General features: G+C 35.9%; 1 protein-coding gene and 1 pseudogene across 3 annotated transcripts in view; both read right to left on the bottom strand.

The window, feature by feature from the left end:
• ZRANB3 (zinc finger RANBP2-type containing 3) overlaps positions 1-25827 on the bottom strand; it is a 273757-nt gene that overhangs the window by 75304 nt on the left and 172626 nt on the right. For all 3 annotated transcript variants that reach the window (XM_070476275.1, XM_020879240.2, XM_020879241.2), the window contains exons 7-8: positions 10610-10781; positions 9308-9424 (exon numbers count right to left, since the gene is read on the bottom strand). In XM_070476275.1, coding sequence (XP_070332376.1) covers positions 9308-9424; positions 10610-10781 — 289 coding nt within the window. The remainder of the gene's footprint in view (positions 1-9307; positions 9425-10609; positions 10782-25827) is intronic.
• On the bottom strand, positions 20102-20950 carry LOC110128459 (S-phase kinase-associated protein 1 pseudogene; annotated as a pseudogene).

The raw sequence follows: 25827 nt of genomic DNA, 5'->3' as shown, positions 1-25827 counted from the left end.
GTTTTACTTATATGCAGAGTGCATCATGAGAAATGCTGGACTGGCTGAAGCAGAAGCTGGAATCAAGACTGTTGGGAGAAATATTAATAACCTCAGATATGCAGATGACAGCACCCTTACGGCAGAAAGTGAAGAAGAACTGAAGAGCCTCTTGATGAAAGTGATGAGGAGAGGGGAAAAGTTGGCTTAAAGCTCAACATTCAGAAAACTAAGATCATGGTATCTAGTCCCATCACTGCACAGCAAATAGATGGGGAAACAATGGAAATAGCAACAAACTTTACTTTTTTGAGCTCCAAAATCACTGCAGATGGTGACTGCAGCCATGAAATTAAGATGCTTGCTCCTTGCAAGACAACTTATGACCAACCCAGACAGCATATTAAAAAGCAGAGACATTACTTTGCCAACAAAGGTCCATCTAGTCGAAGGTGTGGTTTTTCCAGTAGTCATGTATGGATGTGAGAGTTGGACCATGAAGAAAGCTGAGCACTGAAGAATTGATGCTTTTGAACTTTGGTGTTGGAGAAGACCCTTGAGAGTTCCTTGGACAGCAAGCAGATCCAACCAGTCCATCCTAGAGGAAATCAGTCCTGAATATTCATTGGAAGGACTGATGCTGAAGCTGAAACTCCAATACTTTGGCCACCTGATACAAAGAACTGACCCTCTGGAAAAGACCCTGATGCTGGGCAAGACTGAAGGCAGGAGGAGAAGGGGATGACTGAGGATGAGATGGCTGGATGGCATAACCGACTCAATGGATATGAATTTGAGTAAGCTCTGGGAGTTGGTGATGTTCAGGGAAGCCTGGCGTGCTGTAGTCCATAAAGAGTCGGATACGACTGAGCAACTGAACTGAACTGAACTGAACTGATGGATATCTATTGCTAAGCTCTCTTTTCTGGTTCATTAGTTTAAATGTCTATCCTTATGCCAACATCACAAAGTCTTACCACCACAGTGTTATAGTAACTATTTATATTATATGGTATGAGGCTTCCAACTTCATTTAGAATTATTTTGGCTACAGGAAGTGCTTTGTATTGGTTGCCACATAAATTTTACATTCAGGTTGTCAATCTGTATAAAAAAATATTACAGGGATTTTCATTAGCATCATATTGAGTGTATAAATTAATTTATATACAAGAATGGGCATCTTCACAATATCAAATCATCTGATTCATGAAAATGATCTATCTTGTCATTTAAGTTTGCTTTGTATTCTTTAAACAATGTTTTATAGTTTTCAGTGAATTTTTTTTCTTAAATTTATTCCAAAATTAGCTCATGCTTATTTATACTACTGTAAACTGTATTTTACAAATTTGAATTTCCACTTTTTCATTGTTAGTAATATAGAACTACAAATCCTCTTTGTATCTTGAACATAAATCCTGCGGCCTTGATAAATTCACTCAGTTCTAGTAGGTTGAAGTGTTCGTTTTTCGATGCAAAGAATCATGTTGTCCTTTTCAATCTGCATACATTTTCTTTCTTTTCCTAGCCTATTACACAGCTATAGAAACAATGTTGAAGTAAACAGTGATGAAATGAAGTGGTAAGAGCAGATTCTTATTTTGTTTCTGATCTTAGGGAATAGTATTCAGTCTTTGAGCATTAACTATGATGTTGATAGTAAGTTTTCCAAAAATGCCTTTTATTGGGATGAGGAAATCCCTTTTTACTTCTAGTTTGCTGAGATGTTTTATCATGAATGGATGTGAAATTCTATCAAATGTCTTCAATGGGATAGTTAAATGATTTTCCATTTTTATGTTATTAATGTGGTGAAATACAGTGATTACTTAATCCAATGTTATACAAACCTTGTATTGCTGGTATAAATACATTTTTACATGCTGGTGGATTTAATTTGCTAATATTTTGTTAAGGATTTTTATATTCATGAAGGATACTGGTCTGCAGTTCTCTTCTGATGTGTCTATCTGGTTTCGGTATCAGATGGATCTAAGCTTCATAAAATTATTTTGGAGATATTTATTTTTCTTCTCTTTTCTAAGAGTTTATTATTAGTTTTAGTTAATACATACACACATAATTATGACTCTAAAAGGTAACTGATGAATTGACTCCCTTATCTTTATGTAAGTCTCCTCTCCAATCCTGGTAATATTTTTGTTCTGAAGGCCCACATCATTTCATATTAATATATCTCCTTCAGCTTTCTTTTGATTATTGTTTTCATCCATTTACTTTTAACCTTCAACCTTTTATTTAAAGAGAACTTCTTATAGATATCACATAATTAATGTAATCTGACAGTTACCGTCTTTTAATTGCTGGGTTCAGAGCACTCACACTTAATGTAATTATTGACAAAACTGGATTTAAACCTACCATTTGGTAAACTGTTTTCTGTTTGATGCAGTTGTTCTTTGCTCCTTTTCTGCCTTCTTTTGGGTTAATGTGATTTCTTCTCTCTTTGGATTACTTTATTGTGTCCCCTGTGTGTGTGTGTTAGTCACTCAGTCATGTCTGACTCTTTGGATCCCATGGAGTGTGGCCCCCAGGCTCCTTGTCCGCTCCCTATATACATTTTTAAAACTTTTTATTTTGAAATGTTTAGACACATGAGAGGTTGCAAAGGTACTATAGAGTTCCCATGTGCCCTTAACCTAGCTTCTCCTAATGAGAAGATATATATATATTTCTTATATAATTATAGTGCAATTAAACACTGGAAAATTACATTGGAATAATGATATTTTCTATCACTGTAATTCTATCATTTTGAAAATGTAAAAATGGTGCCATGATGTATGTGAACTTTTGATCCTGGCTTCTGTCACTTACTACAATCTTCTTGAGATTCATCCAATTTGTTGCATTTGTCAACAGTTCATTCCTTTTAATTGAGTATTCCATTATATGAAAGTACTACAATTTGTTTGAAGGGCATTTGGGTTGTTTCCAAGTTTTTGGTTATTATAAATAAATTCCTATAAAGATGCTTGTGTAAAACCTAAGTTTTCGCTTCTCTAGGACAAATATCAAGGAGTTTACCTTGCATAATTTTGTTACATTTTAGCTGTCTTCTTCTTACCCCCTTTTATGGTAGTTACCTTCTTACTAACATTGCTCTGACAAAGGAAAACACATTCTATGTCTCATCTCTCCTCTCAACAAACTAGAAAGAAGGAAATTTTCTCAGCCTAAAAAAGAGCATCAATAAAAATCTTAAAGAAAACATTAGAATTAATGGCAAAAGACTGAATGCTTTCATTCTAAGATTAGCAGCAAGGGAAAGTTATTTAACACTACCATTTCTGTTCAAAATTATACTTCTGTTCCTTCAATGTGATAGGCAATAAAAACAAAAGGCATACAGATTACAGGGAAGAAATGAAAGTATCTTTATATGCAGACAAAATGATACCTATGCACAAAATCCCAAAGAACTTACCAAAACATCATAAGAACTCATAAGTGAGTGTAGCAAGATTACAAAATAAAAGGTCAATATATAATAATCAATAATCTATATTTAGCAATGGAAAAGTAGAAATTTAAATTTAAAAACACTATTTACAAGAGCATAAAAGACATGAAATACCAAGAAAGAACTCGTAACAAAATGTATTCAAGAAAATTAGAAAACATTGCTGGGAGAAATTTAAGATGTAAACCAAAGGAGAAAGAAACTCTTTTCATGGATCAGGAAATTCAATAATATTAAGAAAAGAATATTCAATACCATCTCACATCTGTTAGATTGGCTATTATCAAAAAAGGGAAGAAAAAAATAGTGCTGGCAAGAAGGCACAGAAAGGGATCCCTTGTGCACTATGGTGGAAATGAAAACTGGTACAGCTACTATGGAAAACATAAATACCTTGGGAATCTCACTTATATGTGGAATCTGAAAAAACAAACCACCTACCCTCCACCCCACCAAGCTCACACTACAGAGAACAGATTGGTGGCTGACAGGCAAAACAAAGAGGGGGTGGTGAGTGAAATAGGAAAAAGAGGTCAAAAGGTACAAACTTCCAGCATAAAATAAATGGGTCATGGGATATAGTTACAGCATGGTGATAATAGTTAATAACACTATATTGCATGTTTGAAGGTTGCTGAAAAGGTGAATCTTAAGGGTCTTCACCACAAGAAAAAAATTTTGTAAGTATATATGATGATGGATGTTAACTGAACTTCTTGTGATCAACATTTTGCAACAGACATAAATATCAAATAATTATGTCATATACCTAAAACTAATAGAAACTGTGTTGACTGTATCCCGATTTAAAGACAGTCAATTCTTACAAATTATAGATTCAAAATAATTCCAATGAAAACTGTACCTATTAAACTAGCTAACTCCATAATCATAAGGAAAGCAGAGGCCGTATAAGAGACAGAACAATTTTGAAAAAGAACCAAGTAGAGGTGAACATTATGTGATTTCAAGCCTTATTATAAAGATAGAGTAAATCAAGCCAATGTGGTATTCTCTGAGGTCTGATGTATAGATCAATGAAACAGAACAGAGTTCAGAAACAGATTTATATGTACATAACCAAGTGATTTCTTATGAAGGTACCAAGATAATTCAATAAGGGAGAAACTGTCTTTCCAACAAAGAATGTTGGAACAATAACAAGAAACAAACTGAACTTCCACCTTTACTTTACATCACACACACATAAAAAATTATCTCAGGTCTTCCCTGGTGGTCCAGTAGCTAAGACTCCATGCCCCAGTGAAGGGGGTCTGGGTTCAATCCCTAGTCAGGAAGCTGGATCCTACATACTGCAACTAAGGCCAGGTGCAGCCAAATAAATAAACAAATATTTTTTAAAAATTATCTCAAACTAGCTCAGACTTACATATATAATGTAAGGTTACACTACTTCTAGAAGAAAACATTGGAGAAAATCTTTTTGAATTTGGATTAAGCAAAAATCAATTAGGACTCAAAAAACATAAAATATAAAAGAAAAAATTGAGGACTTCCATGGTGGTACAGTGGATATGAATCCACCTGACAATGCAGGGGACATGAGTTCAATGCCTGGTCTGGAAAGATTCCACAGGCCACAGAGCAACTAAGCTTGTGTGTCACACCTACTGAGCCTGCTCCCTAGAACCTACATGCTCAACTACTGAAGCCCATGCAGTCTAGGGCCCACGAGCCACAATTACTGAGTCCACATGCTGCAACTACTGAAGCCCAAGCCCCTACAGCCTGTGATCCACAACAAGAGAAGTAACCACAATGAGAAGTCAGTGCACCACAACTAAGAGTAGCCCTGGCTAGCTATAACTAGAGAGTGCCCATGCACAGCAATGAAGACCTAGTGCGATTAAAAAAAAAGTAAATAAATAATTTAGAGATCTCTAGTCTCTTCAAGAGACTAGAGATCTCTTCAAGAAAATCAGAGATACCAAGGGAACATTTCATGCAAAAGTGGGCTCAATAAGGACAGAAATGGTATGAACCTAACAGAAGCAGAAGATATTAAGAGGTGGCAAGAATACACAGAAGCACTGTACAAAAAAGATCTTCACAACCCAGATAACCACACTGGTGTGATCACTCACCTAGAGTCAGACATTCTGGAATGCGAAGTCAAGTGGACCTTAAGAAGCATCACTACAAACAAAGCTAGTGGAGGTGATGGAATTCCAGCTGAGCTATTTCAAATCTTAATAGATGATGCTGTGAAAGTGCTGCACTCAATGTGCCAGCCAATTTGAAAAACTCAGCAGTGGCCACAGGACTGGAAAAGGTCAGTTTTCATTACAATCCTAAGAAAGGCAATGCCAAGAATGTTCAAACTACCACACAATTGCACTCATCTCACACGCTAGCAAAGTAATGCTCAAAATTCTCCAAGCCAGGATTCAAGAGTATGTGAACCATAAACTTCCAGATGTTCAAGCTGGATTTAGAAAAGGCAGAGGAACCAGAGATTAAATTGCCAACATCTGCTGGATCAGTGAAAAGGCAAGAGAATTCCAGAAAAGCATCTACTTCTGCTTTATTGACTATGTCAAAGCCTTTGACTGTGTGGATCACAACAAACTATGGAAAATTCTACAAGAGATGGGAATACCAGACCACCTTACCTGCCTCCTGAGAAATCTGTATGCACGTCAAGAAGCAACAGTTAGAACTTGACATGGAACAACAGACTGGTTCCAAATTGGGAAAGGAGTACGTCAAGGCTACATATTGTCACCCTGCTTATTTAATTTATATGCAGAGTACATCATGAGAAATGCTGGACTGGATGAAGCACAAGCTGGAATCAAGATTGCAGGGAGAAATATCAATAACCTCAGATATACAGATGACACCACACTTATGGCAGAAAGTGAAGAAGAACTAAAGAGCCTCTTTATGAACGTGAAAGAGGAGAGTGAAAAAGCTGGCTTAAAACTCAACATTCAGAAAACTGAGATCATGGCATCTGCTCCCATCACTGCACAGCAAATAGATGGGGAAACAATGGAAACAGTGAGAGACTTTATTTTTTTGAGCTCCAAAATCACTGCAGATGGCGACTGCAGCCATGAAATTAAGATGCTTGCTCCTTGGAAGGAAACTTATGACCAACCTGGATAGCATATTGAAAAGCAGAGACATTACTTTGCCAACAAAGGTCCGCTAGTCAAAGGTGTGGTTTTTCCAGTAGTCATTGTGTGGATATGAGAGCTGGACCATAAGGAAAGCTGAGCACCGAAGAATTGATGCTTTTGAACTGTGGTGTTGGAGAAGACTCTTGAGAGTCCCTTGGACTACGAGGAGATCCAACCAGTCCATCCTAAAGAAAATCAGTCCTGACTATTCATTGGAAGGACTGATGCTGAAGCCGAAACTCCAATACTTAGGCCACCTGATGTGAAGAACTGACTCATTTGAAAAGACCCTGATGTTGGGCAAGATTGAGGGCAGGAGAAGGGAATAACAAAGGATGAGATGGTTGGATGGCATCACCAACTTGAGGAACATGAGTTTGAGTAAGCTCCAGGATTTGTTGATGGTCAGGGAAGCCTGGCGTGCTGCAGTCCATGGGGTCACAAAGAGTCAGACACAACTGAGTGACTGAACTGAACTAAAAATAAATAATCGATAAACATGATTGTTTCAAAACTTAAAATTTCTGTTCTTGAAACAGACAATGTTAAGAAAACAGAAATGGACCCAAAGACTTGAAATAGTTATTTGGAAATGACAGATATGTTAGAGAACTTGCTTCTAAGATATATCAAGGGCTCATATAACCCAGTATAAATATGGGCTTGATGTGAGCAAACACTTTACAAAAGAAAATGAATGACTAAAAAGCACATCAGAATATGTTCAATATCATTGGACATTAAAAAAAAGGTAAGTTAAAATAACAACAAGACACCACACATACCAAAAAGAATAACTAAAATTTTTAAAAAGATTGACAATATCAAGTGCTGACAATGATGCAGGACACTGGAACTCTCCTAAGTTGACACTTGGAATGCAAAATGCTATACTACTTTGAAAAACAATTTGGCAGCTTTTTGTGAAGTTAAGTCTATGCTTTCCATATGACCCAACAGTCTTAGTTTCAGTTATTTACTCATGGCAAATGAAAATGTGTTCATACAAAGATTTGCACATGAATGATTATAATAGGCTTGTTCATAAAAGCTGAAACTGAGACCACCCCAAATAACCACTAGCTGGTAAAGGAAGTTCTAAAAATTGTTACATTATATAGATATATAAATGTTAATATATCCATATATTGAAATACTATTCAGCTATAAAAATGAACAAACTAATTTCACATGCAAAAACATGGATGAATATTCAATAACTTTCTGCTAAGTGAAATAATCCAGACACAAAGCAATACACGACGGGATTCCATTTTTGTGACGTTCTGAAAAACACAAAACTATAGTGATAGAATACTTGCCACCTGATGTGATGCCAATACTCTGGCCATCTGATGTGAAGAACTGACTCATTGGAAAAGACCCTGATGCTGGGAAAGATTGAAGGCAAGAGGAGAAGGGGACGACAGAGGTAAGATGGTCGGATGTCATCACCGACTCGACTGACATGAGTTTGAGTAAGCTCCAGGAGTCGGTGATAGACAGGGAAGCCTGGCATGCTGCAGTCCATGGGGCTGCAAAGGGTCAGACACAACGGAGCTGAACTGAACTGAATAGTGATAGAAACCAGATCTGTGAACACCAAAGTCTAGAAGGAGGTGTGAAGGAAACATCCACAAAGGTGCATGAGGAAACTTTGGGGGTAATAGAAATATTCCCTATCTTGATTGTAGTGGTGATTAACTATATATGTTAAGTTTTATCAAACAGTATGTTTTAAAAAGAATTTCACTATATGTGAATTATACCTTAATAAACTTCTCTTTAAAAAATTATGTTATAAAGGAAATTTCAGATTTGGAGAAAGATGACATATTAGTATGTATAAGTTCAATGACGCTGGTGAAAACAGCAACAAACAATGTGTGATGAATCTATTTGATAGTCATACTGAGATTTAAAAACTAACACTCTCTAACTTGCACTTCTGGACAAACATAATGTAAGCACAACTATATCTGGAGGAATGTAAAAATATAATACCAATTAAAAATGATTGACATATAACAAAGATTACTAGTAGCCATTTTGTAGTAAGACCATGGCAAAAGCTGGCAAAAAAGATGAATATATGTAAGTCCTTTCAGTGAGAAAGCATAAAATATACTCCCTCATCAAAGTATACCCATCTAAAGAAAAGGATCAATATACGAACAGGTATAGGGGATTTCCCTGGTGGTCCAGTGGTTAATACTCTGCCTTGTAAGGAAGGGTACACCGGCTTGATCTCTTTTCGGGAACTAAGATCCCACATGTTGCAGAGCAATAGGCCCACACCACAACTTACTGAGCCCGCATGCCATAGCTAGACAGTCCATGAGCCAGAACAAGATAGTCGGCGCCCCACTATGAAAGACCCCCCATGACACAACAAAGATCCCACGTGCTGCAACTCAGACCTAAAACAGCAAAATAAATTAATAAGCACCACAATCCTACTCCACATTTACATATATGAATATGAATATATATATATATATATATATATGAACAGGTGTAACAGTGCTCATTATACTGTTTACTCTGAATATGTATGAATTTTTCCATGATAAATACTGAAAAAATTAAATGGCAAAGACATGATGCAATATGCAACTAGGTTGCTGAATTTAAAAACTAAATACATTAAATAATTTGTATCAACACAAACACACAATGGTCAGGTAATGTGTACCTTGGCAATAGCAGTTTGTTTAAACATGCGAGTAATCAACCCCATGACAGTCTCGGTAGCACCTGAATATGGAGCTCTCATTAATTTTTCCCACTCTTCAAAGCTGGAATTCAATTCCTGTGTAGGAGAAAATAACAATGTTTAGAAATACAGTATAAAGATGACAGCAATTAATGTAATAATGAATCATGTTCTACTTATTTTCTTTTTTTATATATAAAATATACATATATATATAAATTCTCAAAGATACCAGTGTGTTCATTTAAAAACATCAGTGTGGAGGCAAATCAGACACATGTTTGTGATAATGACAGGAAGCAATGACAAGGTGTGGGAGAAAACCAAGCCTTTTGCTAACACCATAAACAGTTGCAGCCTTCTCTTACAAAGGAACATGTAGTAAAGTAAAAAGTAAAAATTTAAGAAAAAATTTAAATAAAATAAAAATTTTAAGTAAAAGTAGAAACAGTGCACAGTAGCAAAAATATATATGGTACCAGAGCACTTAATTTAATAGTAAGATTTTATTTAAATAAGCATAAAGACTTGGGGAATATTGTCACATAAAAAATGTGATATGATATTGACACTTTTATTTTTCTTTTCTTAATAAAAATGGATACAGAAAATCAGACCATTCTAATTTTACTTATAATATATTGCTCAGTGTTTTTTTTAATATACAAAATGCTTCTTTTAAGCTTTCAAGATAAAACAAGGCAATAAATAGTATTTGCTGATAGTTATGTCCAGATTTGAAGAAATTTCAGAGATTACACAAGCATTGTACTCCCCAAAAGTACATGTAGGTAAGGGTTGGGAAAAATACAATTTTGGTTTTCTAGTAAGTTCGACATCACATCTTATAACATGGTCACTGAGTTTTAAGATTTCCATAACCAGGCGATGCAAGCAAATTATTCTAGAAGACAGCTATGTGTACTTAAGAGCAAGAAAATGAACTTTTCTTGCTAATTACTGGGCTTCACACCCTACAAATACTTAGAATTCTTAGTACTAAGTCTATGCAGCAATTGAAGTGCTTTTTTCACCATTCAGCAGAAATATATTTTTTAAAGACTAAGATACTAAATCTTTTCACATTATTCGATGACTAAATTTAAATTCTTCCTGCTCTTTTCTTGAAATGATATAAGACAATTCATATGGCTTTATTAATTAAACCTATTTTAAGAAAGTTAATCTTTTCCTTCTGTGAAATATGAAATATGTGCAATCTTTCATAGTATAATTTAAAATGATTTCAGATAAGACTTTCAATCAAACATGGGTTCTCACCTTGGCTGCTGCTGCTGGAAGATCAAATGGAATACGCTGTCTGATTTTAGGGGGCAGCTGGGTTAAAACTTCAGTCTTTAATCTTCTAATCATTATGTCACTTAATAGCCGATGAAGTTCATTAAGGTTTGATGCCCCTCTGCAATCCCACTGAGGTCTTTTACCAAAATATCTGTTAATATGAAGAAAACAAAATGTAGCAAAGCTGGAGGCTAGAGTAAGAAAACAATTTATCCAATGTGTTCTTCCTTTAAGATAAGGAGCCATGATACTGTTTTTAGTTTTATTACTGAATGCAAATTAGTTTCAAAAAACTCTTCTTTAGAAATAGTAATGAATAAGATTGTACATTACTCTCAGCTATACGAAATGTTAATGTTTAAGCGTAGTGTTTATGTTGAGTTAATACAAGGCTGATTCATTGGGAAAGACCCTGCCGCTGAGAAAGATGGAAGGCAGGAGGAGAAGGGGACAACAGAGGATGAGATGGTTGGATGGCATCACTGACTCAATGGGCATGAGTTTGAGCAAGCTCTAGGAGTTAGTGATGGACAGGGAAGCCTGGCGTGCTGCAGTTCATTGGTTTGCAAACAGTTGGACATGGCTGGGTGACTGAATTGAACATAAGACTGAGCAAAACTGATAACCCTGAATACCACCAGTATTTTGGATGACCTCACATAAGGCACTGTGTTTAGCAGATCTAGCCCTAACTAAGCACTAACTGCCAGAACACCAGTCAGGTGACGTAACAACCAAAACCACCTAAAACATTTTCTACAATTATAGGAGGCAATATTATCTCCCACTGAGCTTCTATGCCCAGCAGACAGATCACTTGGTGAGCTCTTCTTCCTTTGAACCACTGAATTGAGAGCAAAGGCAGGGGAAAAGGTAGAAATGCCTTATGAACAAGAGATTGGGAGAGAGAACATCAGAGGATATTCAACAAACGTTTAGAAGTCAGACAAGCAGTAGATGACTTGACAAAAGAAGGCAAGCGACACCTCAAAAATGTCTGCAAAAGGGAACTTATCCCCTAGATCTTTGAGATCAGGAGTTGAAAGCACCACATGCCGGGGGTAGGTATTACACTTGGTGGATGTACCGAACTTGGACACCAAGACAGCAGGTCTAATAGCATTCCTTTATCATTGTGACAACCCCCACATGAGTTCACAAAATTCACAATGGTCTTCTAGGGGTCAAAACTACTGAAAATAGCTACCAGAGAATAATTAACAAAGGAAAATTTCCTGTTAGTTTGCATTACAATTATTAACAATTAAATAACTTCATTTTAGTGGTATTTGGTGGTATTTGGTGGTATTTTAATACAAAGTCTTATTTTGAGAAACTTGTAAATTGCTGATACTGATTTTTTTTTTTAGTTTTATGTATTTTGATAGCAAACATACAGGAATAGTACGCAAAACATTAAAAACATGTATTTGCATGTAGAACTGATTAGAAAAGTATAGTGAATGGATGAAACTTCAGTGTGATAAAATGACAGACACCATTTAGTTGTCCTCAATAAGAAATTCTTGCTTGTTTTTAAAAAAAAAAAAAACTAAGTGCTGGCATTGTTAAAAAAATAAGTTTAGTTAGAACTGCTATAAGTTGAATCACTGAAATCTGTTCATTGAAGTATTTTGACTTCCTTTAATGCTTTATGTCTGCACTTAATTAAAACTTTACACACTAGTAACCCCAATGTTCAATGCAGCACTATTTGCAATAGCTAGAACATGGAAGCAACCTAGTTGTCCATCGGTAGATGAATGGATAAAGAAGTTGTGGTACATACACACAGTGGAATATTACTCAGCTATAAAAGCAAATGCATTTGAGTCAGTTCTAAGGAGATGGATGAACCTAGAGTCTATTATACAGAGTGAAATAAGTCAGAAAGAAGACAAATATCATATGAATTCATATATGTGGGATCTAAAAGATGGCACCTCCAATCCTATGTACAGGGCGGCAAAGGAGACACAGATGTAAAGAACAGATTTTTGGACTCAGTGGGAGAGGGAGAGGATGGGATGATTTGAGAGAACAGCACTGAAACATATGCAGTACCATATGAAAACAGGAAACCAGTGTGAGTCTGCTATATGAAGCGGGGCCCCTAAAGCCAGTGCTCTGTGACAATCTGGGGAGAGGGTGGGGAGGGAGTTGGGCAGGGTGGTTTATGATGGAGGCCAATTCATATTGATGTATGGCAAAAACCATCATGATATTGTAAAGTAATTGTTCTCCAATTAAATACCTTTGTTTCAAAAATACAAAAATATTTGCCATTACTCAATTCTGGCACCTATTTTTCCATTCACAATCAAGATAATTACATTTTGACATCATGGCTAAAAAAACTAATACTTGTCAAATATATCTTAATAAAACTGAGAAAAAATAGAACAGGAAAAAAATCTAATGTTCAGAATTACATATAATAAGAAAAAAGATACTACTCAGTGCTAAAAAAGAATGAACTATGAAATCATGAAAAGCTGTGGAGGAAACTTAAATGCATATAACTAAGTGAAAGCAGCTAATGTGAAAAGGCTACACTATATAATTCCAACCACCCAGCATAGTCAAGAAGGCAAACCTATGGAGACAGTAAAGAGATAAATGGCTCCTACGGACTACAGAGGAGGTAAGGATGATTGGGTGGAACACAGGGAATTTTTAGGGCAGTGGAAATGTTCTATGTGATACCACAATGGTGGATATATGCCATTACACCTCTGTCAAAATCCACAGAATGTGTAATACTGAGGGTGAACCCTAATGTAAGCTATGGACACAGGATGATAACAATGTGTCACTGGAGTGCAATGATTGTAAAAATGTGCATTGTGTTGCAGAATTTCAATGGTGGGGGAGGTTGTAGATTTCTGAGGACAGAGGGTATATCAGAACTCCTTGTACTTTTCACTCAATTTTGCTGTGAACCTACCTCTGCTCTTTAAAAATAAAGTTTATTAATATAAAAAAGTGCGGAAGATTTGCATTTCAGTCTCTGCCCTGAATATTTCCAGGATTCCCCTGCACCAGAGCCCACTAGGGAGACTGACCTTAGCAAAAGATGCCTGAGCTGAGGTCAGACTGCTTTAAATCTTGGGCTAGAGGCCTTTTAAGTACCTAGGGCCAAGGAATTTTTAAAGGCATGTGAGACTTTTTAAAAAGTATCAGAAATGAAGTAAAAAGAACAAATTGTTGGCTCCAAAATGCCAAAACAAAGTGCAAACTTAATACGTATTTAAGAAATACCTACACAATTATAGCAATAAAGGCCATGGCAATAGCTATAGTAAGGGTATTCCATGAAGTAATTCATTTAATTTTCAACAACTCTAGAAGACAGCTAAAGCACCAGTTATCATCCCTATTTTATGAATGAGGAAACAGATGCAAAGAGAGATTGGGGAATTTGTCCACGGTATCACAGATGGTAATGGTGGTAATGGAATTTGAGTTTAGTAATCTGACTCTAAAGTCTGACTTGACTGAAACTCAATTTTTATATAACAACACAAACATTATTATTTAATGTTCTTGGGATTATCTTGATATGCTTGAATTCGTGTGTGTGTTGGGGGGTATGATGTACAAAAATAGGAGATTCTGGGGCCAAGAACCATTTCTCACTTTAGGTCTGAGCCTTTTCTTGCCTGATTCTCAGTTGCTAAAATGTGTAAAATGAGAAGGTCCACTCTTCTGGGGGAATGGTTAAATAAAATGTAAGTCATGCCAAATATGGTCTATTAAACAACTATTTACTAAGAACAACTATTTACTAAGAACAGTTAGATTATATGTATGAAGAAAAACATCAATGATTAGACAGATGAAAAACTGAAGGTTCAGGGTAATATGTTTGATGTGAAAGATTATTTATCTGTGTATGTGTCTGTACATGTGTATATATCTGTAAAATAATGGGAACAGTGCCAGAAGAATACACATCAAAGTAACATCTTGCTTATCTTGGGGGTAATGGTGATTATATAAAAACTGTTTTAAAAAAACAAAACAAAACTTTTTTTTTTTTTAAACTCCCATTTTGTTTTTATAGGCATACTTCGGAGATACTCTGGATTTAGTTTCAGACCACAGCAATGAAGCAATATCACAACAAAGCGAGTCACACACATATTTTGGTTTCCTAATGCACATAAAAGTTATGCTTATACTATACTGTATTCTCTGAAGTGTGCAATAGCGTATGTCTAAAAAAACAATGTATATACTATAATAAAAGTACTTTATTGCTATAAGATACTAGTTATCATCTGAACCTTCAGTGAGTCATAATATTTTTATAATAACATTAAAGATCACTGATCACAGATACCATCACAACTATAATAATAAAGAAAAGGTTTGAATTATTATGAGAATTATCCAAATATGACACAGAGACATGAAGTGAGCAAATAATATTTGAAAAATGGTGCTGATACAGTTCTTTGAAGCAGGGTTGCCAGAACCTTCAATTTATATTTTAAAAAAATGCATTATGTGAGAAGCGCAATAAAATGAAGTATGCCTGTATTGTCTTGACTGTTTATAATAAGCAAATGCTTTTGTAATTTAAAAAATTCAATTCAGAAAATATCACAACGAATTCCACAACTTAAAAAGCTTATAAATATCTACACGTATTTTCAGGAAAAGAAATTTCCAAATTCAGGAAAAGAAAAGATTTTTATGAGTTAACTGGACATAACTATAATCATAACTATAATGTTTTTCTTACAATTTCCACTGCTTACACTTTGATTACCTTTTCATAGAACAACTCTAATACTTTCTTTGAAGAAACAGGGTAATTCAGATTTTACTGAAGCATGGGTTATCAATTTTTATTTATTAATAATGTTTCAAGTTCATAATTTATCAGCATGTTGTATAAAATTTTTTGAAATTGTCAAACTTGAAAACACTTCCATCAAGTTTCTGCCATATATGAGCTGTAAGAATTGGAATTATTTATGTATTAATCCTCTGGTTCTGTATAGTTCAACCTTGTTTCCCTCCACTACTCATATCCCTCTAGTACATACAGGTGACAGAGGACAAGTTCACATTGCAGGACAACTGCCATCCTTGCACTATGAGTATTCCTGGAAGGCATTCCTACATTGGGATGGCGAGCTATTACCTAACAAGGTCTAAACAAAGGAAATGACTCAGAATTACATAAACTCAAACAAAATATACCCCAAAACTGTTTCCTCTTAGCCTGATACATAAAGTGCTTGTTGACATCCAATACCACCAGACAATTAAATAAATACACATGCATATGTATGTACATATATATGAAAATGATGAACTGAAAAGAGATCTTTCAATCTATTAAGATTAAAGTAGGCTATAAATTTTACAAGATACAAAACTGTGAAAATTTCCCAAGATCTTCCCAAAGCCTTGAAAGAGTCCTATATAAGCAAGGGATTCTCAAGTTTCAGGTTCATTAGTTTCATTGGAAGGAAAGAAAATTATAAAACAAATATAGTTCAGTTCAGTCGTCCAGTCACATACCACTCTTTGGAAGCCCATGGACTGCAGGGCTTCCCTGTCCATCACCAACTCCCAGAGTTTACCCAAACTCATGTCTCTCAAGTTGGTGATGCCATCCAACCATCTCATATTCTGTCGTCCCTTTCTCTTCCTGCCTTCAATCTTTCCCAGCATCAGGGTCTTTTCTATTGAGTCAGTTCTTTAAAACTTCAAAAGTACTGGAGTTTCAGCTTTAGCATCAGTCCTTCCAATGAATATTCTGGATGGATTTCCTTTAGTATCGACTGGTTTGATTTCTTTGCAGTCCAAGGGACTCTCAATAGTCTTCTCCAACACCACAGTTCAAAACCATCAATTCTTCGGCGCTCAGCTTTTCCCATGGTCCAACTCTCACATCCATACATGACTACTGGAAAAACCATAGCTTTGACTAGATGGACCTTTGCTGGCAAAGTAATGTCTCTGATTTTTAATATGCTGTCTAGGTTGGTCATAGTTTTTCTTCCAAGGAGTAAACATCTTTTAATTTCATGGCTGCAGTCACCACCTGCAGTGATTTTGAAGACCAAGAAAATAAAGTCTGTCACTGTTTCCATTGTTTCCCCATCTGATTGCCAAGAAGTGATGGGAACAGATGCCATGATCTTAGCTTTTTCAATGCTAAGTTTTAAGCCACCTTTTTCACTCTCCTCTTTCACGTTCATCAAGAGGCTCTTTCTGTCATAAGGGTGGTGTCATCTGCATATCTGAGGTTATTGATATTTCTCCCGGCAATCTTGATTCCAGCTTGTGCTTCATCCAGTTCAGCATTTCGCATGATATACTCTGAATATAAATTAAATAATCAAGGCGACAATATACAGCCTTGACGTACTCCTTTCCCAATTTGGAACCAATCTGCTGTTCCACATCCGGTTCTAATTGTTGCTTCTTGGCCTGCATACAGATTTCTCAGGAGTCAGGTCAGGGAGTCTGGTATTTCTATCTGTTTAAGAATTTTTCACAGTTTGTTGTGATCTACACAGTCAAAGGCTTTGGCGTAGTCAATGAAGCAGATGTTTTTCTGAAATTCTCTTACTTTTTGTATGATCCAAAGAATGTTGGAAATTTGATCTCTGGTTCTTCTGCCTTTTCTAAATCCAGCTTGAACATCTGGAAGTTCTCGGTTCATGTACTGTTGAAGCCTAGCTTGGAGAATTTTCAGCATTACTCTGCTACCATGTGAGATGAGTGCGCTCATCTTACAAAACAAGTACAGTGGCAATGAAATAAGGTGTACCCATGCAAGAGGAAAGGTATAAATGAATAAGAAAAAAAAATTTAAAGGACAAAGTTGCAGCAGGATGGCTTAGGGTACAAATAAACATTTAAACATAAAGGAAATTAAATTCCTAACAACCTAAAATTAATAACAGCAGCAAAATTTCAAAGGTCTCTAAAGAAGTTATGAAGCATGAATCTTTAAACTTCTTCTGGAATTAATACAGCCATTTCCTCATTCACATTTACAAGGTAAGTAAAAATTTGTTTCTCCTTTTCTCTCTCTCTCTCTCTTAGTTGCTAAGTCATGTCCAACTCTTGCCATCCCATGAACTGTAGCTTGCCAGGCTCCTCTGTTCATAGGATTCTCCAGGCAAGAATCCTGGAGTGGGTTGCCATTTCCTTCTCCAATTCTAAACAAGAATAAATAGGAACTTCTTTGTATCTTTCTTTTTCACCAATGTATAATCTAAAAGAGCCATTTCTCAATAAGCACTAAATAGTAGCTTAAAAGGGGCTTCCCAGGTGGCTCAGTGGTAAAAGAATCCACCAGCCAATGCAGGAGATACAGGAGACACCAGTTCAATCCCTGGGTCTGGAAGATCCCCTGGAGGAGGAAATGGCAACTCACTCTAATATTCTTGTCTGTAAAATCCCATGCACAGACAAGCCTGGCAGACTGCAGTCCATAGGGTCGCAAAAGAGTCAAACATGACTGAGCACAATTAGCTTAAGATGATAAAACAGGAAGCATGGTAAAGAACATGTACACTTATCTTTGTTCCTAAAACACATACATACAAGCATACTCAGAGTCAACTTTGGAAACCACCTTCTGAATTTTTTTTTCATAGTTAACTTCCCTTGTGTCCTTTTGTAGCAATCCCTTTCTTCCACTCCCAGTTCCTGGGAAACACTGATCTGTTTTCTGCCCCATTTTTGCACATTCCAGAATGGTATATAAACAGAATCATACAGTATGCAGCCTTTTAAATCGGATTTCTTTCACTTAGCACATGTATTTAAAATTCATGTGTACTGCTGGCTATATTAGTCGTTCATTCCTTTTTATTGCTGAGTAATATATCCCACTGCATGGATATTTTATGATTTGTTTGTACGTTCACCAGCTGAAGGACATCTGGATTGTTTCAAGTTTTAAGTGACTATGAAATAAAACTGCTGTAAACATTTGCATACATATTTTTGAATGAACATATGTTTTCATTTATCTTAACTAAATATTCAAAATGGTATTGCTGGGTTGTATGTTAAGTGTATGTTTAACTTCATAAAAAATTGGCATACTTTTTTCCAAAAGTTTATACACCATTTTACATTCCCATCATTAATATATGTGAATTCCAGTTCTTTAGCATCATGCATTAACATCATTTGTTATTTTCAATTTGTAAAAGTTTTATCTATTCTAATGCATGTATACTGGTATTTCATTGCCGTTTTAACTAGCATTTCTCTAATGACTAATAATGTTGCATCTTTTCAAGAGCTGTTTTGATCTCACCTAATCTTTTTGATATCTCTTTGCTTTATAATTGAGTTTTGAGAGATCTGATATATTCTTTTATAAGTTTCTTTTGTATGTTTTAAAATACATGTATTTATACACATATATGAATTTATATATCCCTTTATCAAATATGTCACAAATATTTTCTTCTTGTCTGTGTATTATCCCTTCATTGTCTTACTAGTGTCTTTGGAAGAGACTTTTTCAATTTTTATGAAGTAGAATCCATCACTTTTATCTTTCACAGTTCATGTTTTTTGCATCCTGTATAAAAATATTTGCCTAACCCTAAGTCACAATGTATTCCTTTGTTTTCTTTGAGTTTTATAGTTTCAGGCTTTATAATTTAGTTTACAATCCATTTTTAATTGATTTTTTCATTTTTTAAATTGTGATCAATATACATAAAATTTACCATGTTGACCATTACTAAATATGCAGTTCAATGGTATTAAATACATTCATAATGCTACATAACTATCGCCACTGGTCATCTTCATAAATTTCATCTTGTAAAACCCAAACTATATACCCATTAAACAATAACTCCTCATTCTCTCCTACTCGCAACCCATGGCAAGCACCATTCTACTTTCTGTCTCTATGATTTTGATTAGGTAGATCACATAAGTGGATTCACACAGCATTTGTCTATTGGAGACTGGTTTACTGCACTTATCATAATGTCCTCAGGATTCATTCATGTTGTGGCTTATGTCAGAATTTCCTTCTTCTTTAAGACTGAATATTCCATTGGATGTATAAACCACATTTTGCCTATCCATTCATTCATGGATACTTGATTTGCTTATTGTGAATAATGCTGCTATGAACAAGGGTACAAATACCTCTTCACTACCTTGCATTTAATTATTTTGGGAATATAGCCGGAAGTGAAATTGCTGAATCACATGGTATATCAGCTCACTGACTTTTGACCTCCAAAATTTCTGATTAAGACATCAGCTAATAATCATTCTAAGAATCCCTTCTACACATTGAGTTGCTTTGCTCTTGCTATCAAGATTCTCTTTGTCTTTTTTTTTTTTTTTTACAAGTTGCTTTATTTACAATGCCAACTTTAAAAGTCACTGAACTAAAATTAACTGGACAATAAACTAGGCAGAAATTGCTTTACAAAAAGGGAAAGTCCAAAATGCCACTTTCTATAGGGAACCCACAGTTCAATTTTATTCAGAGCAAAGAAAAGAAACTTTCAATCATACTAGAAGAAACTGGGCCGTAAGTTTGGGAAGTGTACTGAAACTACACATGCAATGAGGACAACATTCTGCTAATACAATTGACTTGCTGCTGCATTTGTTGACTGTTTTTCTAATATTAACAATTATAAACAAAGCAGTGCAACTAGTATTTGGAATAATCCTTACAGTGTTACAGCGTTAGACACGAAATTTCACTTCTCCTCACACCACTGGTTCTCTTTGCGTACCTGGGCTTCCTCTTCCTCAGTAAAATCATTTTTGATATTGAATGTCTTTCAAATCTCCTCAGGAGTTTTCCCCTTGATCATATTAGCAACAGTCTTGCAGGTAACATCAAGCAAACCTTTGATGTCTAAGTAGTTTGCTGCCAATATAAGCTCAAAGAGTGTCCCTTGGTCAACTTTCAGAAATTCTTGATCCCAAACAGGTATATCATCTGTTCGTTTTTCTTTGTCCTCATCATCCTCAGGAGGAGGAGGATCATCCTTGTGGTGGGTGCACCACTGAATGACCTTTTTTAATATTGCTGCATTAACATTTGGCAAGGGGACTGGATCATCATCTCCTTCATCATCCATTCCCAAATCTTCCAACACAGTTTTGATGGTCACAGACTGTTTTGCAATTTCAACATCAACTTCAAATATCTCTCCATCAGAACTCTGCAGCTTAATTGAAGGCATGGTATTAGGTCTCAAAGAGATAGAAGGCCGGAGGCTGAAGTGAGCAGGGAGGCGTCGTCAAACAGCAAAACCTAAAGGCGGAGAACAAGGCCAATATAGCGCCTCTCTTTGTCTTTAGAAAGCTGGATTATAATGTATCTGGATATGGGCCACCTTTGGTTTATTTTACTCTGGAGTCTGTTGAACATTCTGGACATTTATAATGTCTTCCATCAAATTTGGGAGGTTTTTAGTCCTTATTTTTTCAAATAATCTCAGCCCCTTTCTTCTCGTTTCTCTTGGAAATCCACAATGCACAGAGATCCTGTGGGTTCTGTTCACTTTTCTTCATTCTTCTTTCTTTTCCTCAAGACTTGAAAATTTCCATTGTTTTATCTTCAAGTTCTCTGATTCTTTTTTTTTAATCTTTATATTTTTTTAAATATATATATTTTATTGAAGTAGAGTTGACTTACAATGTTTCAGGTGTGCAGCAAGGTGATTCAGTGATACAAAAGCACATACATGATTTTTGAAATTATTTTCCATCACAGGTTATTACAGGATATTGACTATAGTTCCCAATGCTATACAGTAAACCTTTGCTGCTTGTTGTGTATCTATTTTTTAATTAGAAGTCTAGCATTCTATTCATACTAAGTCAAACAAGTGGAATAAAAATGTAATATTTTTAGTTCAGCAAAAATTTGTAAGTTTTCTAAAATATAAATATTATACATATTTATATATATGTATACAAAAGTTTTTCCATTACACTTGATAAATGCGTGAAAAAGAACATCAGAAAGAAAAAAGAAGGGATGGAGAAACTGGAGACAAGTTCTGCCTGATCAAATCTGCTTTTAAATTCCTCTAGGGAATTTTTCTTTTCAGTTATTTTCCTTTTAAGCTCCAGAATTTCTTTTTAGAATTTTAAAAGTTTTCTCTTTATTAATATTTCCATTTTGTTCATTCATCATTTTCTAGACTTTCTCCATGTCTTCCTTTAATTCTTTGAGCATATATATTTTTTTAATTAAGCACTATTTTTTTTTTAAACCAAACCACTAGGAAAATATACCACAGTCTAGAAACAGCAAACAGGCTATATTATCATCTCAAGCAATAAGTTGGTAAAAAGACAATAAGGTCCTTATCAAAATGATAAGACTGGGGTGAGAAAAATGCATGTTACAAAGGCCCTGACAAAAATGGTATTTGGTAATGGAGGGCTGACCCTTTTTTTGCTCTAAAGGAGTCATATCTCACCCCTGAGTTGCTCACTTTTCCTCCCCTGACCTGTGTAATGCCAGAAGATTACCTCACTAGACCTCTGTTATTTTAGGGAACAAAGTAAGCAATACTGGGTTTAGACTTTCATTCGATTCTGGTTTATGAAAACCACATTTTCCAAAGTCAATACTTCCTAATGCTCTTAATTAAGCAGTTCTTTCACTGTTCCAACTCCTCTTTCACTGTTCATTCCTGAATCCTAGCAGACGGCACAATCCAAGTGCCCTTTTCCTTCAAGGGTGAGTGTCACTGCAAGATTGTCTTGTCATCCTGCTGACTCTGCGGCAGACAGCCTCAGGGCCCATCATGGCTGCCAGCGAGAGGGAAGGTTTGCTTCCCCTAGCAGTGTGGTATTGTTATTTTTGCAGGCTGAAAAGACATAATGTGTGAGAATTTTAAGAAATGTGCATCCACATCTTGATGGCCAGAAATGAATATCCACAAGGACCCTTTCAAATTTTCTATCCAAATCACTTCTCCCAACTCTATATCTTAAATTAACTTTGTATCATTGCATATAAAACAAAACCAAACAAAATGAAACTGCCGAAGCCCCATTTCCTTCTAAATTAGCGACCTCATGGATACTGTTTTAATACAGTCTGTGGAAAATGCTGTAGTGACCCTTCTGTTAAACAGGACAGTGACAACAAATGGAAACACCTCTCCTCACATTTCACCAGATCACAAGCAGGTTAGATGAACTTGCCAGCCTCTTGGTGTCTGTGTATTGAGAGAATCTGGAACCTTGGAGACTATGACTTGGTACAAGGGAGACTTCCTATTGCCAGATAAGCACCTGCAGCATGAAGAGGAAGTACATTTTTTTTTTAATTCTCTTGCTTTTTCTATAATCAAACGCACGTTAGCAATTTGATCTCTGCCTTTTCTAACTCCAGTTGGCATTGGGAAAGACTAGAGATCTCTTCAAGAAAAGTACAGATGCCAACGGACCATTTCATGCAAACGTACGCACAATAAAGGGCAGAAATGGCAAGGACCTAACAGAAGCAGAAGAGATTAAGAAGAGGTGGCAAGAGTACACAGAAGAACTGTACAAAAAAGGTCTTAATGACCCAGATAACCACGATGGTTATCTAGGTCACTCACCTAGAGCCAGATATTCTGGAGTATGAAGTCAAGTGGGCCTTAGGAAGCATTACTACAAAGTTAGTGGAGTGATGGAATTCCAATTGAGCTACTTCAGATCCTAAATGATGCTGCTGTGAAAGTGCTGCACTCAATATGTCACCAAATTTGGAAAACTCAGCAGTGGCCACAACTGGAAAAGTTCAGTTTTCATTCTAATCCCAAAGAAAGGCAATGCCAAAGAATGTTCAAACTACCACACAATTGCACTCATCTCATATGCTAGCAAGGTAATGCTCAAAATCCTTCAAGCTAGGCTTCAACAGTATGTGAACTGAGAACTTCCAGATGTTCAAGCTGGATTTAGAAAAGGCAGAGGAACCAGCGATCAAATTCCCAACATCCATTAGATCATAGAAAAAGCAAGAGAATTCAGAAAAACATCTACTTCTGCTTCATTGACTAAGCTAAAGCCTTTGACTGTGTAGATTATAACGAAGTGTGAAAAATTCTTCAAGTTATGGGAATATCAGAGCACCTTACCTGCCTCCTGAGAAACCTGTATGCAGGTCAAGAAGCAACAGTTAGTACCGAACATGGAACAACAAACTGGTTCCAAATTGGGAAAGGAGTACCTTAAGGCTCCATATTGTCACCCTGCTAATTTAATTTATATGCAGAGTACATCATGCCAAATGCTGGGCTGGATGGGTCACAAGCTGAAATCAAGATTGCCAGGAGAAATATCAATAACCTCAGATATGCAGATAACACCACCCTAAAGGCAGAAAGCAAAGAGGAACTAAGGAGCCTCTTGATGAAGGTGAAAGAGGAGAGTGAAAAAGCTGGCTTAAAACTCAACATTCAGAAAACTAAGATCATGGCATCCATCCCTATCACTTCATGGCAAATAGATGGGGAAAAAGTAGAAACAGTGGCAGACTGAATTTTCTTGGTCTTTAAAATCACTGTGGACAGTGATTGCAGCAATGAAAAGACACTTACTCTTTGGAAGAAAAGCTATAACAAACCTAGACAGTGTATTAAAAGTCAGAGACATTACTTTACCGACAAAGGTCCCTAGAGTCAAAGCTATGATTTTTTCAGTAGTCAAGTATGGATATGAGAGTTGGACCATAATAAAGGCTGAGCATTGAAGAATTGATGCTTTCAAACTGTGGTGCTGGAGAAGAGTTGCTTGGACTACAAAGAGATCAAACAAGTCAATCCTAAAGGAAATCTACCCTGAATGTTCATTGGAAAGACTGATGTGGAAGCTCCAATAATTTGGCCACCTGATGCAAAGAGCCAACACATTGGAAAAGACCCTGATGCTGGGAAAGATTGAAGGCTGGAGGAAAATGGGTAACAGAGGATGAGATGGTTGGATGGCATCACCGACTCTATGAACATGAGTTTGAGCAAACTCCAGGAGACAGTAAAGGATAGGGAAGCCTGGTATCCTGCAGTCCCTGGGGTTGCAAAGAGTGGGACATGACTTCTTGACTAAACAACAACAAAGGCTATAAAAGGGAGTGACAGAGACACAAAGGGAGAAAACAAAACAAGAGGTAAAAGGAGATAAAGTGAGGCAGTTGGGCTGCCAGCCCTAGCTGGAGGCAGAAAGTATGGTATACTAAAATTTCCAGTGAGAATTATTAAATTATTGCATTGAATCTATATAATGATTTGAGGGAAATGGTTATTCAAAAAATATTGAGTCTTCTAGTCCATGAACACAGTATTTCACTTCATTTATTTAAATCTTTCAGTTTTTTTCTTAATGTCTTACAGTTTACATTTATCTAATGTGTAAGACAATGTTTAGAAATGGGAATATTTTAATGTAAATATACCAGAGGGAAAAAGTGAAGTAGGAAAGCTCTATTATAGGAAGATAGACTAAATAATGGGAATTATTCAGAGTGAAAAGACTAAGAGAGATTATAAGTAGGACTGATAAAGAGCAACAGTCTAGATAAACAGAACATAAACTTGTTCCTCAAATCCTGAAATATTAGGATGCTCTGAAACTCAGGAAAAGTGTCACCATGAAAAGAACAAGATGCACATTACAATGTAATCAAGCTGCAGAATAGAGGAACCATCAAATTATGTTCTTTTTTCTTTTTTTAAATTGTGTTATTTCTTTCACTCTAACCATATTCAGTTGATGGCATAAAGGTATGGAAAATGCTGTTAGAAAACATGAAAAATTTATCTTTTCACTGTAGTCACACAATTGGCTTTGGAAATGTTTAACATTTAGCAAACTGACTTTTAAGATGAAGGATTTTGGAAAGTCCAGTGTTCTGAAACAAAATATGCGGCTCAGAACACCTTATATGTTTACCAGTATAACTGGACACTCGAGTGCTCTAAACTTGAAACTGAAGGAAAAAATATAAAAGGCTGCTGTATCAGTTAAGGGAGTATAGGATTTCAGATGCAGCCGAGCCATGTGCATGGGACAGACGGCTTCTCGAGTGCACTTATTTCCTGTTAGTAAAGTTCCTTGAGCTCTGCAAAACAGGAGATTCTGAAGCACTCGGAATCAATTCGATGAAAAGGAGCTCAAATGTGTAGAAGAAATTCGCATAAATGGAAGTAATGTTTTAT

This window comes from Odocoileus virginianus, chromosome 13 (genome assembly GCF_023699985.2).
Source record: "Odocoileus virginianus isolate 20LAN1187 ecotype Illinois chromosome 13, Ovbor_1.2, whole genome shotgun sequence".
NCBI lineage: Eukaryota > Metazoa > Chordata > Mammalia > Artiodactyla > Cervidae > Odocoileus > Odocoileus virginianus.
Note: the sequence above shows the minus strand (reverse complement) of the source record. Positions and strands in the feature narration are given on the sequence as shown.